A 17,572-nucleotide genomic window follows, 5' to 3' on the forward strand; every position below is an offset into this window, starting at 1 on the left:
TTGAAACCTAGCTCTCTAATCTCATGTTCTTTACTTTCTGTTAAGCTGCTTACCTTGACTGGAGGGGAGTGAGAAAGTGAGGCCTGTTCATCGTTTCCTTTCCTCAAGCCTGTTGTTGAATGCCACTGCTTCCCCATTTCTTGTTCCCTTTCATATCCCGGCTTCACATTTCCTTCCTTCCCATTTCTTGTTTTCCTCTGTGATCTGTTTCTCCCCCCACTGCTCCCTTAGTTTTACTAGCCATCCCCATTTTTGTGCCAAAGTAATTTTTTTGTAAGGAGTCAGTAAGGATTTGTTTCATTTATTTGTTTTTAATCTTTTTATTTATTTGACACAGAGAGAGAAAGAGATCACAAGTAGGCAGAGCAGCAGGCAAAGAGAGAGAAGGGGAAGCAGGCTCCCCACTGAGCAGAGGGCCTGATGCGGGGCTCGATCCCAGGATCCTGAGATCATGACCTGAACCAAAGGCAGAGGCTTAACCCACTGAGCCACCCAGGTGTCCCCAAGATTTGTTTCATTTAAAAAAAAAAAAATTGTAACTAGAATATTTGAGTCTTACTTCACTGTAAAGGTGCTTAATTTAGGAAATGAGAGAATGAAAGTAACCTTAACTGTAAGCAACCAATACAAAAACAATTTAACCAATAAAAAGCTAATGAAAGGTTTTACAGAGACAATTCTCTTGGGTGTGTGTATTAGGGATGCTTTTTGAAGGTTTTTATTTGAAGTACACTTTATAGATTTTTACTCTTAAATGGGTAGGTCAGGATAATCCATATTTTTTAAGGTTATGGACTGTGTTTTCTATCTCAGCTTTGTATTCAGGCTAGATAAATAATGAAGCTTGTAAGGAGAAGGATTTTGAACTTTTGGTCTTTAGCATCTCGTCGTGAACATTAATTGTAATTTCTCAAAATTAAGTTTAAAAAATAATGTTTGATCACTCTTTGGATTAGATTTAAGAATGCATCTCAAGCTCACATAATTTCTCCTTCATAAACCATATTTAGAAATACTGTCATCTTTGAAGGTGTGGTTTTCACAGTGGGATTCTTTCATGCCAAGTCTTAATAAATCTTTGCAGTGCAATCTGTTTTTTGCGATAGGCTCTTAACTAGATTGGTTTTAAAAAGTGGAAAATGAGCAACAAGCAGGAATTCCAGCAACGAATTCTGCTTGCTGTGTTAGTAGTTTGTGTCCAGAGTTACTGTGGAATATGTATAATCATATATTTAAATTGTATCCTGCTTGCCCATCAAGGTCAGCTCTCTGTGAAGCCTCCCCTGATCTTTCCTGGGAGACTTGACCCCACTCTCATGGTGCCCTGCTGTTCCTAGAAACACTTGTCAGCCCATCTCTGTCTCTTCATTCTAGTTGTTTTTGCAAATCTGATTTCCTTGAGACCTTGCATGACTTTCGGACAGAAGTCAATGGTGGCGGTGACTAAGGACAGTATAGGGTTGGTTTTTTTTTTTGCTTGTGGGGAAGGTATATTTTGGAAGTCTTTATGTTATGTTTCAATACTGACAAAATAATATTTCATACATAATTTTTTAAAAGATTTTATTCATTTATTTGACAGAGAGAAATCACAAGCAGGCAGAGAGGCAGGCAGAGAGAGAGGAGGAAGCAGGCTCCCTGCTGAGCAGAGAGCCCGATGCGGGGCTCGATCCCAGGACCCTGAGACCATGACCTGAGCTGAAGGCAGAGGCTTTAACCCACTGAGCCACCCAGGTGTCCCGCATACATCATTTTTAAAGCTTGTCTGTAATACGCGGAGCTTTTGTTTCTGTTATGCATGTGCATTACTGTATTATGCCATGCTATAAAATGCGCATCTTTGTTTTCCTTACGTTTCTGTGCTTAGCCCATTGTCGTCATTTTATAGAAAGGCCGTGAGAACACCTCTCCCAAGGGGTTGATGACTAAGAGTGTGAATTTAAAGCCAGCAAGGACACTCCAGGTGCCCCATTTCGTACCTCCTCCCGTATCGATTGCCGGGAGACAGCCACAGTAGAAGTGTGTTCAGCTCATGGTGGGAGAGGAAGTGGAGCGCAGACAAGGTCTGTTTCAAGGTCCGTAGTCGGGACACCTCTCAACTTCCTTCCTTTCCTGTCTCTCTTCTGTCACACTTCACACGGGCTTGAGTTGAATGACAACAGGAGGAAACTTGAAATTTTCATTCGTGATTGAAAGTGGGAATTTGAACTTCAGTTTTTAAAAGTTCAGTTTGTCAAAGTTCATGAGGAGCTTGTACCTTACAGGTTCCGTGTGTCTGTATTTCACTGTTCTTGTGTCCTGGCGGCCTGTAGCGTATGGTCTGTTATTTCTGCTTTTGTCACCTGGTGCAGTATTTTCAGAACGTAGGTTTGAGCACGGGCGATCATTAAGTTATGTGTCGTGATGTGGATTGCTCTGCATACCAGACTGAAGCAGACATCGCGTTACTGCTGTAAACACTAAAGCCTCGGAGCTGTTTCGCAAATTTATAGTTCAGAAGAGCCGATTATAGCCAGCCAGCCAGTGAACTGAGGAGTTCTTTTACGGGTCCTGCTAACGCAGAGTTACTGATGTGAGACTGCCATTAACCCTTGCGTGTTTTGATGTACTCTTAATTTACATTTGGAAAAATAAATTGGTACCACACAAATCTCCCACTGTCATAAAAGATACAACCGCTTGTAAAAGATGTCATCAAAACACAACATTGAGTGCTTATGGTAACTTGCCCCCAGAAGGTGTCTCCTTTAGGGTAAGAAGACATTTTGTTTATGTGGATTATTTGTGATGTGTGTCTTTCGTTTCATGTGGTGACCTTAAACTCATTGTCATTATCAGTTGTGCCAACAATGCTCTGCAAGGCAAAGAAAATCTTGTCTTAAAATCTTCCATAGTTTTGGATCATACATAAATTTCACATCCTTCTAATTATAGTGTAGGTACCCTTTGTGCGCAGCAAGAGTATTGACATTAAATGATCCTCAAACTGGCAGGGATTTAAACTTTGTCTTATGACCTCATTTTAGCTTCTCCTCCGACCCAGCTGCCCGTCGGGTAAGGTGTCCACTTCCCTGACGCTTGGTTCACCCCTGGAGATGCACGTCCGTAACAGCACCGTAGTCCGCCTTTCTCCGCTTACACTCGGTTCACGCTTCTAATTCCGTCTCTTTGGGCAGCTGAGTCTGACTGTTCTTTCCTTCTCTTATCTTTTCCTAGGTGTCCTTGTTCTGGTTCACATGTAAAGTCTTCATACCTGTTTGAAATCTTAAAAGCTGAAATTGGGGCTAGAATTAGAAGGATTTTGTGTGTTTGAGTCCATTCTGGCCCTTCCTGTAAGGTGTTCCAGCTTCACCTTGTGGCAAGTTACTCCCACTAAATCCAAGTTTTACTTCGCTTTCTCCTTTTAAAATGCAGTTATTACCAGGGAAGGTCACACTCGAGTATGACTGTCCGAGAATTCTTGCTTGCTTGAGAGGTGCCTGCCTCTGAGGAATGTCAGCAGATTGAGCAGAGACACATTTCTGGCCACATTTTTGTTTGTCTTCTTTAATTAAGCAGTTAAAAGTGCCTGTGGAGGGTATGTCATGTAATAATTCCAAACATTTTGCAGAGGAACAGATGAGAGCATTCCTGGGGCACCTGGGTGGCTCAGTCAGTTAAGTGTCTGCCCTCAGCTCAGGTGCTGGGATCGAGTCCCACATCCGGCTCCCTGCTCAGCATGGCGTCTGCTTCTCTTTCGCCCTCTCCCTCTCTCCTTGCTCATGCTCTCTCTCTCTTTCTCTCCTGTGAATAAATCCAAAAAAATAAATAGAACATTCCTTTCCTTTTTTTAAAAAAAAATATTTATTTATCTATTTGACGAGACACAGTGAGAGAGGGAACACAAGCAGGGGGAGAGGGAGAAGCAAGCCTCCCGCCGAGCAGGGAGCCTGACGCGGGGCTGGATCCTAGGACCCTAGGATCATGACCTGAGCCGAAAGCAGATGCTTAATGACTGAGCCACACAGGCGCTCCCTGAGCATTCCTTTCTAATATTCTTAAGTAATATTCAAATTGATGTGATTGCATTTATTTTAGTGAGAATGGGTATCTGCAGTACATTTATCCTTTCTTTTGGCTTGATTTTTCTGCCAATCTCCTACCCTTTGCCCCTTGCATTTTTGGGGGTTGCTTCACGAAGAAGTTTTCCAGTAGCCAGACCCAGAGCTTGGGGTTCACACAGGTCCATTGAATGCGTTGCTGATAGGACCGAGTTTGTGTGCGGTGAGAGCAGTTAGTAAGATATCGAGAAAACTTGCCATGAGACCTCTCTGGTGCTGGTGGAAGGTGGGTGGCCACATGTTAAGGAAACAATGGCCTTTGAAAATTGGTGGGTTGAATGAAGTATTGAAACAAAGTCTGGGCATTTAAAGAGCCTTTAGAAGAACAGGGAAAATTAAAGAAGGGGAATAAACGACAGCCGTCCAAGTTACCCGCTCACTGGTACTTCTGTGATGGGTAATGATATCCTGAAGCTAATTTGTACAACCCACTTTAGCTGTGAGAACCAAAGGGGGGAAGGCTGGTTTGCGAGTCGAAACAATTTAATTAATAAATATGTATTTTGTAGGTAATCCTGTTTCTATCACTCAATTAACATATGTGCTCATATTCCGGAGGTTGATTCTTTTCTGTTTGTGAATGACCATTGTAATTGCCTTCCTGACATGTTGACAGACTGTCTTTCTAGTAGACATGGGTGGAATGTTACCCCTCGATTTCCATAATGTTCCCAACGTTTAGCACTGTGGAATTCGGGAAAGATATTTTGCTTTTGACACAGCATTGAATATTGATTCAACTAATAGAGCGATTATTGTACAAAACAGATCTGTTTTTTTCCCACATAGATTTTTTTCCTTATTATGAATTTATAAATATGCATATAATGATGGATTATGTTTAAAAATTAGCTTCTGGCTCAACATCTTGCAATACATAATAATTTTAGCTCATAAAATTGTTTAGTAACATTCTTTAGTGGACTGGATCAAATGTCAAAACCAGCATAGAATCAAGGTTTTGTAGCTGATTGAAAAATAACCACTGAAAGCCTCAGGCTTAAAATAAAATTTGGTTTTAACAGGGGTGAATTTTTGTGACATTGCTGAGTAACGACTTAGGGAGATATTTATTAAAGATGGTTAATAAACCCACTGAGACACATCTGACCATTATTTATAGGAGATGAAATGTAAATTTACATTTAGAATGGAAAAGACAAAAGATTTCAGAAATACTGCATTTGAGTGTGTCCCATTCTGCATATTAAGGCAATCTGCTTTTTTCTTTTTTTTTAATCTTTGTATTAAAATTGCTTGTCTCTGTTTTAATCACTTTACATCTTTATCACCATCTCCTTGGTGGTCTCCTGTTATTATCAGTTGATCTGGTCACACTGAGCATCATTCTTCCCATCTGTTCCTATTAATACTTACTCCTTTAATTTCTTCCTCTGTGTGATTGAAGTGATGTCAAAACTGGTATTTTCACTCTGTTTTTCTTTCAGACTCTGTTGTCCTGATTCCGTCCCCCCCCCCCCCCCGCCCGTCTCTTCAATCTAGCCATGAAGGGTGATGAAATTCACAGTAGTCACAAAATGAATCAGTATTCACTGAGCTGCATGCTTTCCCATCACGGTGCGAGGCCTCAGTGGCCGGAAGGGATCAAACAAAGAAGCAATGTGTGAGTGTGTAATTGTGCTCCTTGCTTCGTGGTCCCGTCGTAAGAATGGCATGTTCATTTGCAGCACAAATTGCTCCAGAAATTTCCTTTTTTACTTTTCACATCTTTATTCCCTGAGCATGTTTCCCTGTTCCAATGTACTTGTTTTCTCTCCTGTTCTTCCCAAACACATTACCTCACTTTTATTTTTTAGTCTATCAAATTTCAATTTGTTTTAGATGGTTTCATTATTGATAACTGCGCATCGAGAGGTAATGATTTGCTGTATATGTTTTTAGTCTGTGGTCTCTGCATTTAGGGAATTAATTTGAAACAGCAGTCTGTTTGCACAAGGATTCTTAAATGAGTTGGTTTATAGCAAATAAAAGTTTCATTCCTCTAGTCCATTAAAAAAAAAATACTGTTCTGTGGTTGAATTTTCTTCATTTCATCTTTGGCCAGATATAATGTGGGACTTTTATGTTATTTCCTATTTTGTCTTCAGTGTACTATATTTTTCAATTAAAAAAAACCCCAGACTATTGTTAGTTCTCCTGCTCTTTAATGAATCATTGGATTGGAAAATAACTCATTATATCATCAGGCAGAGATATGTTCCTTTATTTGCATGTAGATAGTGAAGATGAATAATTTATCTAATGTTATTAGTGCAGGCTGCATATTACTGAAATCTCAGCAGGATATAATGAAATTTGTCTCATGCTAGTGTGGAGATAGCATGCCTTTGCATAGTCATTATTGAACTTTTGGCATCTCTCAGAGAACTATTATGTTAGCATGCCAGTCTTGCTCACCTCTTCATTAACTGGACTTTTGATTGAAGAATTGAACTTATCTTGAAGATCTGTGAAATCTGGTGTGCCAAATGCTTGCTTGACTCCAGCTATGTTTCTATAGCAGAGCAAGAATTTTGAGAATGAATGAAGGACTTATTATTATTTCTTATTAAAGTGATTACTGCAAAAACGCTATGACTGATGGTTTTATTACTTCTGGTCATGAAAAGCTGTCTGTAAGACAGACATGGAAGCAATGTATCTTTCTGAAACGAAGGGTGATGAAACATGTATATAATTGTCTATTATGTATATATATATAATATATATATATAATTGTACTAATTATGTATTTGAAGTTATTTTAAATAATTGCTTTGAAAAAGTTGGCTTTGATTTGCTTATTACATGATTGTGTGTGGAGGTCAACAGATCTCCTCCTGAGCAGCAGTAAAGCTGGACAGTCAAAAACAAGCAGCTCAGTTGACTTGAAGAACTGTCCGTTAAAGTGGAGATTTTGATGGCAAGTAACAGGGAGGGTCTGTGGCTCTACCTTCTTGAAACTGGGGGACTCTTTGGTGTGAAGAGTGGACAGGTGGACTAGCCAGGGCTTGAACAGGAACTTTCTGAAGGTGAGGCAGTGATAGGAGGCTTGCTAAGTCTCCACGGATGGTTAGTTGACTAGGGGTTGTGCACACGCATAGCAGAGTCTGGAGTGGGCCCCAGCCACCTACACTCATCTGCCTGCTGGAGCCTGCACGCACATCCTGGGAAGATGGGGCGGACTCAAAAATGGCCCTAACTCTGAGTGACCTCACTGGCTCATGTACAGTTCCATCAGCAGATAGAAATCTCATTGGCTTGTGGTGTTTGAACAAATGTGTGACCAGTCTTTCCTCAATAAAAAGCTATGCAGATACAGAGTTGACCCCTAAGAAGTAAGTCATGCTTGGTGGAGGGGGGGTGGGGATGGAGAACTAAGAAGGGACAAGGACATCCTTTCATTGTAGAGAGACAGATTTCATAGATTTAGTCCAGGTAAGCTAGTAAAGAAAACCAACAACAGCCCTTAGTGGGAGGCAGTCTGAATTAAAATTTGCCACAATATATTATCTGCGGTGTTCTGTATTAAACAAAATATTATGATACATGCAAAGAAAGCAAGTACACCCATATGCAGGAAGAAAAACAAACCAGTCAGTATAGATTGTCTTTGACCAAAAATGTTGGAATTAGCAAAGAATTTTCAGTACTAAGTAAAGTACTAAGTAAAATCATGTCAAAAGCCTTTAAGGAAAGGACGATGGCAGTGACGAGTACAGAATCACAAAAAAGATGGAAAGGGTAAAAAAGAACCAAGGGGAAATTGAAAAGTACGGTAAATTAAATGTTCATTCTGGGGCTCAATTGCAGGTTTGAGATGGCAGAAGAAAATAAAATCAGTAAATTTGAGGACAGATCAATAGAAATGGTCCACTCTGAATAACAAGAAAAATCAGCAGGGACCCCAAGACCTGTGGGGCAGCATCCAGCAGACCAGTTAGTGTGTCATGGAGCCACAGCAGGAGGTACAGAAAAAGTGCCCCTCCCCCCATTTTTTTTTTTTAAAGTACTGAATGAAAACTTCCCAAACTTTGTCAAAAAAACCAAACCAAACCAAACATTACTTTATGGAGCCAAAAAGCTATCTAAATTGCATGTAAGAAAATCACAGAGATCCAGGAAAGCATAAGAAAGAAGTAACACATTATGTACAAGGGGAACAACATTAAGATCGATAATTGACTTCTCATCAGAAGCAACAGAGTCAAAGGCAGTGACCTTTGACAGTTGAACCTTGAACAATATGGTTTTGAACTGTGTGGTCCCCTTCTCCCTGGATTTATTTACAGACCAGTGCTGTATGTGTATTTCCCTCGTGCTTTTCTTAACATTTTGTTTAGCTTATTTTATTGTAAGAAGTGTGTAATACATATGACGTATAAAATATTTGTTAGTCAGCTGAGTATGTTATTGGTAAACAGTGCAAGCTGTTAGCAGGTAAGTTTTGTTATATGTGGATTTTCAGCTGTGTGGGGGTTGGGCCTGCTCACCTCTGCAATGTTCAAGGATCAGCTGTATTCAGTGCTCAGAGAAAAAAATCTGTCAACTAATAATTCTATATCCAGCAAAAGTATCTTTCACAAATTAAGCAAAATAAAGACTCTCTCAAATAAGCAAAGAATATGTGTTGTAGTAGATTTCCTTTACAGAAATAGTAAAGAAAATTCTTCCGGCAGGAAGGAAGTAGTATCAAATGTTGAATTCTCAGGAGGGAATGATTGTTAGAAATGGTTAAATATGTGATTAAATATTAAGTCCTTTGTAAAGATATGCTTTTCCTCTTTTTAAAACTGTATAGTTGCGGGGCATCTGGGTGGTTCAGTCAGTTAAACATCTGACTCTTGATTTCGGCTCAGATCATGATCTCAGGGTTATGAGATCGAGTTCTGTGTTGGGCTCTGTGCTGGAGTGAAGCCTGCTTAGGATTCTCTCTGACCCTCTGCCCCCTCCCCCAAAAAACAACAACAACAGAAATATACAGTTGTATAGAACAATAATTACGGCCCTGTGTTTACGGGGTTTATGCAGCTGTCTGTTAATATGTGTGACGACAATAGCACAGAGAGGGCGGAGGGAAAAGAAATGGCATTTGGACGATTGAATATCCGTATGCAAAAAATGAACTTAGACCCTTATACACAAAAAGTAACAAAGTGGATCCTAGACCTAAGGCTAAGACCTAAAACAATAAGACACCAAGAAGAAAATACAGAAGAAATCTGTGCCCTTGGGCTAGGCCAGGAGTTCTTAGCTAAAATAGCAAAAGCATGAGCTAGAAAAGAAAAAATTGAGAAAGTACATTTCATTAAATTGAAAAGCATTTACTTTAAAAAAGATACTATCATGAAAGTGAAACTGTAAGCTTCAGACTGCGAGAAAATATTTACACATCACATACTTGAAGAAGGTTTTGTAAACAGAATAAAGGATTCTTAGAGCTCTGTAACAAGGCAGCTACTCCAGTTAAAATACTGGCCGACTCCTGGAGTAGACATTTTTATTAGTGAGGGTTCTCCAGAGAAACAGCCAATAGGGTGTGTGGGTGGGTGGGTTTGTTGAAGAGAAATGTGTGATAAGGAATTGGCTCACACTATTATGGAGGTATTTTGGAGACTGAGAATTCCAAAGACTGTAGTCTGCAAGCCAACGCTCCATGAGAGCTGATGTGTAGGTCCAGCCCAAGTCCAAAGGCCTGAGAATCAGTAGAACTGATGGTGTAAGTTTCAGTCTGCAGCTGGGCAGTAACAAAACCCAAGAAGAGCCTATATCCCAGTCAGAGTCTGAGTGCTGGCAAAGAGCAATGACCCAGCTGTGCAGTCAGACGGGAGTTGTTTCCTCTTAGCTTCCATGTTCTATTCAGGTCTTGGATTGATTGGATAAGGCCCACTAGTGTTAATCCGTCTCCTGATTCAAATGTTAGCCTTATCCGGAAACACCATTGCAGAAACACCCAAGATAATGTTTGGTTAAATGTCTGGGCACCCTGTGGCTTTGTCAAGTTGACACATAAAAATTAACCATACCAACATTTTACCACACAAGACATGCAGATGGCTAATAAACACGTGGAAAGGTGCTCAACATTGTTAGTCATTATGGAAATGCATGTTCATTCCAACCACAATACTGGATTACTTCTCATTAGAATGGCTGTTGTCAAAAAAGTTGCAACTGTAAGGACTTTGTTAACAATGTGGGGAAACTCAAGTCCTCGTACATTGCTGGTAGGATATAAAATGGTACCACCACTTTGGAGAATAGTTGTTTCTTATAAAGTTAAACAGAAATTGACCATGTGACCCAGCAGTTCCATACCTGGGAGTCTATCCAAGAGAAATGAAAACGTATGTCTCCATGAAGACTTGTATGTGAATATTCATAGAAGCAAGCATTATTCTAATAGGTATTAATTGGAAACAATCCAGATGTCCACCAGCTGGTCAACAGATGAACAGAATGTGATATATTTTGGAATGGGAGCAAGGGTGGACTGTAAATAAGCTTGAGGGAATTCCTAGGGTGATGGAAATGTTCTAAAATTGGGTTGTTGTGATGATTGTACAACTGCATGTGTTAATTTAAAAATCATTAAATTGAGGGCACCTGGGTGGCTCAGTTGGTTAGGCATCTGCCTTTGGCTCAGGTTATGATCCCAGGGTCCTAGGATTGAGACTTGGGTCAGGCTCCCTGCTCAGTGGAGAGCCCGCTTCTCCCTCTCTCTTTGCTGCTCCCCCTGCTTGGGCACCGCGTGCTCTCTCTCTCTGTCAAATAAATGAGTCTTTAAAAAAAAAATCATTAAATTGTATACTGGCAAGGAGTGAATCTTACAGGATGTACCTCAGTAAAGTTATTAAAAAAATGCTACGTATATAATGATTAAAGGACAAAGTAAGCATGGAAGAAATAATAATTGGAGAATCTGAAGGGGATGGGAAGTCTTAGTACTGTTCTCCCGTATTTACTACCACGGCAATTCAAAATTTCCAAAATTATAAAATTTTTTATGGCTCCTAGAAATAGTCTGTTTTTCTTTTGTAATAGTTTTAAAAAATAAGTCTAAGAATTTTTATTTATTTATTTTTTTATTTAAAGATTTTATTTATTTATTTGACAGAGAGGGAGAGATCACAAGTAGGCAGAGAGGCAGGCAGAGAGAGAGGAGGAGGAAGGCTCCCTGCGGAGCAGAGAGCCCGATGCAGGGCTTGATCCCAGGACCCTGAGATCATGACCTGAGCCGAAGGCAGCGGCTTAATCCACTGAGCCACCCAGGCGCCCCCCCCTAAGAATTTTTGTCTTAAAAAATCTGACCCTAAAGTGTCACCTTATCCTTTTTAATTTTTTATTTCTTTGATGTGCTGTTTGCTTTGAGCAGATAGTCTGCTTTTGCACTTTTTTTTTTTTTTTTAATTCCCTAACAGTGATTGGTTGGCAGGCCTGGTGCTCAGGTGAGCTCTTCCTGCTTCATGTACAAACCTGGTCTCCACTGGAGAGCATGCGTACCTTATGGAATGACATTCTGAGGATGTTTCTGTTTCCGTCATCTGTACAGTAGAAATGTGCAAATATTTTAAGCAAAGAACTTTGACTGCAGGATGTGCACACAGCTTTCCCTTTGGCAGTATTTCTTAGGTCAGTGGTTACATCTTTTTTTTAAAAAATATTTTATTTATTTTTAAAGATTTTATTTATTTACTTGACAGAGATCACAAGTAGGCAGAGAGGCAGGCAGAGAGAGGGGGAAGCAGGCTCCCCGCTGAGCAGAGAGTCTGATGTGGGGCTCTATCCCAGGACCCTGGGAACATGACCTGAGCTGAAGGCGGAGGCTTTATTTAACCCACTGAGCCACCCAGGCGCCCCCAGTGGTTACATCTTATGTATATTTTGATGTTTGTTTCATAACAGAAGGTACATGAAAATATTAACTCATTTGTTGAGAGCAGTAAATTGAAGTTCTGTGGTTGACGCTGTCTTGTATTTATATGCTCTAATTGAAGGTCACTCTGTGAGACTCCTGGGTCAGAAAAAGGACAATGGAAAGCGCCTGGGTGGGGCTCGGTTGGATTTGCCGAAGATCAGGAAGAATCCGCTGATAGAAATCATTTCCATCAATACTGGGTAAGTGTCTCTCAAACTTACCCACAAAATATTCAGTATACTCCGTGAATTCAGGTTTTCCCTCTGGACATGGGACAGAGTAAAGCAGTTGAACATTTTCATGGGAAAGAAAAATCAAAAAGCTCTAAATCACATGAATATAGTTCCCTCTTAGATGTTCCCTCCGTACACGTTACACCTGGATTTGCAGCAAGGTCTTAGGCCTTTGATTAATATTATTCTGACATCTTCTTGGTAACAAACTTGGATTTCATTTTTCAGCCATGCTCTTGGGTTAAAATATTTTTTAAAAAGAGTTTTGTTGTTGGAATGATTAACATACCCGTGGTCTTTGTTTTTTCAATAGAATTTTAGTAAATAATGCCCGAGATACTAACCATGTTTTAATTATGAACTCTCTGAAATTCATGTTTTAAGGTGTTGCCCTTGGGGTGCCTGGGTGGCTCAGTCAGTGAAGTGTCTGCCTTCGGCTCAGGTCATGATCTCAGGGTCCTAGGATCGAGCCCCATGTTGGGCGCCCTGCTCAGCAGGGAGCCTGCTTCTCCCTCTCTCTCTGCACCTCCCCCTGCTTGTGCGCTCTCTCTCTCATATAAATAAATACAGTCTTTAAAAAAAAATAAAATGTTGCCCTTACGAGCTTTGAGCTAAAAATAAGCATTGTTAACTGAATATTAAGCACTCTTAATTTCATATCTTAGTCTGAAGTTCCTGACCCTATTGACTCTTGGTGAGCTTGTTTGTACTTCGTTTTATTTGCATTAATGGAGTTTGTCGTCAATATTAGTGTAGTCTGAAAGTCTGATGAGGCGAAGGCCTTCTGTTCTTTAAATCATGGGAGTCATCAAACCACCTTGCGTAGGCTTAAGCTATCCTGCCTTTTTTTTTTTTTTTTTTAAGATTTTATTTAGGAGAGAGAGCGCAGAGGTGGGTTGAGTAGAGAAAGAGGGAGAAGGAGAGACTCTCAAGCAGACCGTGTGCTGAGCACCGAGCCGGGTGTGGGGCTCAGACTCATGATCCTGGATCATAACCTGAGCTGAAGTGAAGAGTTAGACGCTCAACCTTCGGAGCCACCCAGGCAGCCCTGTCCTGATTCTTTTTGATTTCAACTTCCTTCCCTCTTTTTTAGTATTGTTTTCCTCTGTCCTTTGCATCCTTCATGCTGTTTCCCGTGGGGAGCCGGTGAACTTGCCTTTCTCCTCCTCCAGCATCGTTCTTCCTCTCCTCTAAGCAGTACCTCCGTTTCCCCCCACACATTCCCAGCATCTTTTCTCTAGTTTTGTCCCCTTCTGGTTAATCCTTCTCACCACTGCCAAAGATCAGGGAAGGCTGAAGAAGTCATTTGGTTTTTCCCTAAAAGCTGCCTGGAGTGACTTTCGTTTGCCTTGGTGAATTTGTTTGCGACCAACGTCTGGCCTTTAGCACTGAAGATTCAGAGACCTGCACTCATCAAGCTCAGAGGCTAGTGATTAAATCAGCGTATAGTAGTGAGAAATGTTGTTACCCGCGTTGACTGGAGCATCTAATATATTCTCGCTTTTGAGCCTGAGCCAAATCAGAGACATAAGGCTGTTTGTTTCTCCCTCTGTCTCCATTCTCCTCCTCCTTTCAGTTGTACTGCAGTTTTTCTTTTTTACTCCTGATTTCCTACCTAAAATCGACGTATCCCCACATTCCCCATCGTCCATATTTGCCTTATTTTCTTCTGTAGCACTTCTCATTATTGAAATAGATACGAGTTCATTTGTATTTTAATCGTCTCTCCTCACTGGCATGTAATAAGCTCCAAGATGTCAGGAAATTTCGACTCTCTCGCCTACCACTGTATCCTTAGAATACGGAAGAACATACACAGCAGGGATTTAATAAATATTTACTTACTGAATGAATGAATGATTGATTTTTATAATTTGAAAGTTTAATGGGTTTATGCTAAATTCTCTTCACAGAACAGATTGCCTTACCAGTTGGACAGTAATACTTGGAGTTTGGCTGAGCATGCTTTCTCCTGAACAATGTCTTTAGGAGGGCAAAGTCAAGTGTTTCTGTGAATCTCTTTCTCTCTTTTATTTTCCCCCATGCAGGATTGATCATCCCCTTTTCGCCAAGATAAATTTCTTTACACATGTTAATATTTTAGGGTCTGTCAAATAGATCCGTTTGATTTCTTTAAGGTGACTTTGCCCCTCTTGTTGACCTCTGGAGTGTTGCTTTTAACTGTTGGTTTTCAAAGATGCTTTATTTTTCTAGTTTCTCCGTATGTCTTCATGTGGTCGCTCCCTGCCTTACTGACCTGCTTGAGATTCCCAAACTCAAGATTCTCCTCTGTCTTGACTGCAGGCCCCTGTGCACGCCCTCTGGTGTCCTTGGCACGTCTTAGCCTTTCCCCATTCACCGTGTTGGTAATCCGTCCCTGTGCTCTTTTGGGGTGACTGGTTATTCCTCTCTCCATAATTGGGCTGAATACATCCCTCCTTCCACTACGCACCTACCTTATTCCCTATTTATCTTGGTTATGGTCCTGTAAGACTGCCTAATTTCTATTTTAAATTGTAGGCTTCTTGGGCTCTGAAAGTATTTCAGGTATCGTTATATTATTATCTCTGAGTTCAGTGTCTGGTACAAAGTTGAGTATGCAGGCAATAATTTGTTTTATTTATTTATACATGTTTTATTTTAAAGCCATCACTTTTTTTTGTTGCCATAAGAAATGTTGAGAAATTTGCTTTAGGTAGTCATTTTAAATGGCATTATGTGAAACATTTTGAGGTATTTTATTTGGGTTTCCCTTCTTTTGGATTTAGTGTTTCTTAAAATGAAGCTACAGTATAAACTCTTACATTTTTAAATTTTTTAAAAATATTTTTTTAGAGAGAGATGGCATGCACACCCATGAGCATGAGCTTGGGGGTGGGGGCAGCAGGAGAGAGAGAGAGAGATGGTCCTCAAGCAGACTCCCTGCTGAGTGTAGAGCCTGACACGGGGCTGGATCTCAAGACCCTGAGATCATGACCTGAGCCAAAATCAAGCGTCGGACACTTAACTGAATGAACCACCCAGTCGCCCCTACACTGTAAACCTTTTAAAGCTCACTGGATATTTGCCATCACTCTCTCATATTACCATATAGAACTGCTCCTTAGTAAGTAAATTAGCAAATATGCCTTTGATGTTAAGAGAATTTAGTCCATACTATCTATCTCTGGATGCGATCTGATTTTCTAACCCTCCCTGACTACTAATCACTTCCCTGAATCAGCTGTGGCCTTATCATTCGCTCTCAGGTGAGAGCATCCCCGTGAGCATTTGTCACGGTATCACTCCTAACATCTTAGCTTGGATTTTATTTCTGACCTCTGGTGCAGCTCATTGCTTTATTCTTTTTTTAACTTACATTCAGATGTTTTGAAAGAGGTATATCTGTAAGTATTTCTTTCAAGAGAAAATAATCCTTTCCATCAAAATATCGACAAAGTTTTATTGCTTTCAAATTAAAAATGGGCATCTTAAATTTCATATAAATTTGTCCATTCTCCATTTGGGAGAAGGTTCTAATGATTACACTATGAAATCATTATTAAATAGACATAATCATATTTGAAAATACAATTATTATGTGCTTACACATTACCAGGTATTGTGTTAGGTATTACGATATATGCAAAGGTAATTACATGGAATGAACTAATCCAAAACACACAGCTCTAAACACAGCCTTAATTGCAGCTCCTGGATAGGGAGGGTTTGGGTCTTTTTCTATTCTGTATTTTAGGGAGTACTTTTAGATCACAGTATGACTCTCTTTCTAGGGACTAAGGGTGCACAATAGGGACCCACAGACCTTGAATTGGAGAGCTGTGAGACACTCAGGCACTTCCTCACTGCCCCTCTATGAGCTGCAGTGGCGGCCATACCGTAAAGCAGTTTCCATGGCCTTTAACCTCCAACAGGACGACCGCCATCATCAGAACGTGTGCGGAAAATAGAACCTCAAACTCCATCTTTTTTTCTTACTCTTAAGTTAGAGCTTTCAGAAGATTACATTGTATAAAGAAACATTTTTAGAGGTATTTAATTAGAAGCATGCTAAAAAGCTTTTAATTAAGGTTCTAAAGAAAGCGCATTACAAGGTTGAATATATGTGGGATCACACTCACGCTAGGGTGAATCCTTTTCATATTGTGTGAGGATAAGGTTTGGAAAATCTTATAATGTCTTCAAAATGACTGCATATTTTAGTCTGTTCAGTAACGATTTGAGTTTTTATATCTTAGCATTGTGTGAAGAGATTTTTTTTTTTTTTCTTTAGTTCATGCTAGACTGTTGTCCCAATGTCCTGATGATATAAATTATGGCTTTCTCTTGAATATGCTGTCTTGAGAATAGCTCCTTCAGCCTCGGTGCCGTCCTTAGACACAGCTGTTAGAAGGTCAGAATACCTCTCTCTCAGAGGCAGAATCCCAGATAGAACATTTCCCAGAAAGGATTTGGCAGACTATATAGTCATGCTCTTATTTAAAAATTATGGGTCTCTGTTGGCTTTTTGTATATTGGGCACTGATGACTGCAAATTAACTCAAGCCAATTTCATTATGTACAACTAAATCTTAGGATTTTATTTTGTTTTGTTTTGTTTTTTGATAGACAGTAGTCCCTACCAGTGGGGATTAGTCGCTTCCTTATGACCCAGCTGTCAGGCTATAATGAAAGCAAGTCCCAGTCCAAAATCTGTAATAAGAACTTACTAAGCAAGCTGGCACGGTCCAGCTGTTCTTACAAGCCTGGTGAAGTCCTTCTCTCTCCTTTTGTGTGATTAAAACACACCTTGCATGAAAGCTTCATTAGAGCCCAGTGAGACAGTGCGGTCAGCCTCAGTCAAAATCCCCTACCAGTGTCTGGAGTGATGGTCCAGTAGGGACCAAGCCAGACAAACATCCTTAATGTCCAAGCCAGGGTGGCCCAAAGTGTGGTTCTTGGACCAGTGGTGGGTCATTAACTACTGATGGCAGCTCGGTGACAGGTGGAGAAATTGAGAGCAAACACCTTAGAAACTTTAAAGATAGTTTACCATTGTTGCAATATCTTAGAATTAATTTTCATTGTGTTTTATAAAAATAATGATTTACAAGAGATTGGAAATCAAAATCCTGGCCCGTTACTGTAGTTTGAGAAACACTGTAAAAAGATCCTTTACCATGTTGCGGAGAATATTTTAGCCAGCCCGCGTACCTTGAGTGCCACCGATTTCACTAATTAGATCTTGTTTCTACTACCTCTGCTGCCAGGAGTTAGCCATGTGTCCTTCGTAGCTAGGCACTACTTTCACAAGTGAAAACTCATTTCTGTCCTTTATGATG

The 17,572-nt window shown here is 40.2% G+C and overlaps 1 protein-coding gene across 2 annotated transcripts in view; it reads left to right on the forward strand.

Annotated features, from left to right (window-relative positions):
* CDKAL1 (CDK5 regulatory subunit associated protein 1 like 1) overlaps window positions 1–17,572 on the forward strand; it is a 628,557-nt gene that overhangs the window by 203,652 nt on the left and 407,333 nt on the right. For both annotated transcript variants that reach the window (XM_046006189.1, XM_046006190.1), the window contains exon 8: window positions 12,098–12,218. In XM_046006189.1, coding sequence (XP_045862145.1) covers window positions 12,098–12,218 — 121 coding nt within the window. The remainder of the gene's footprint in view (window positions 1–12,097; window positions 12,219–17,572) is intronic.

This window comes from Meles meles, chromosome 5, assembly GCF_922984935.1.
Source record: "Meles meles chromosome 5, mMelMel3.1 paternal haplotype, whole genome shotgun sequence".
NCBI lineage: Eukaryota > Metazoa > Chordata > Mammalia > Carnivora > Mustelidae > Meles > Meles meles.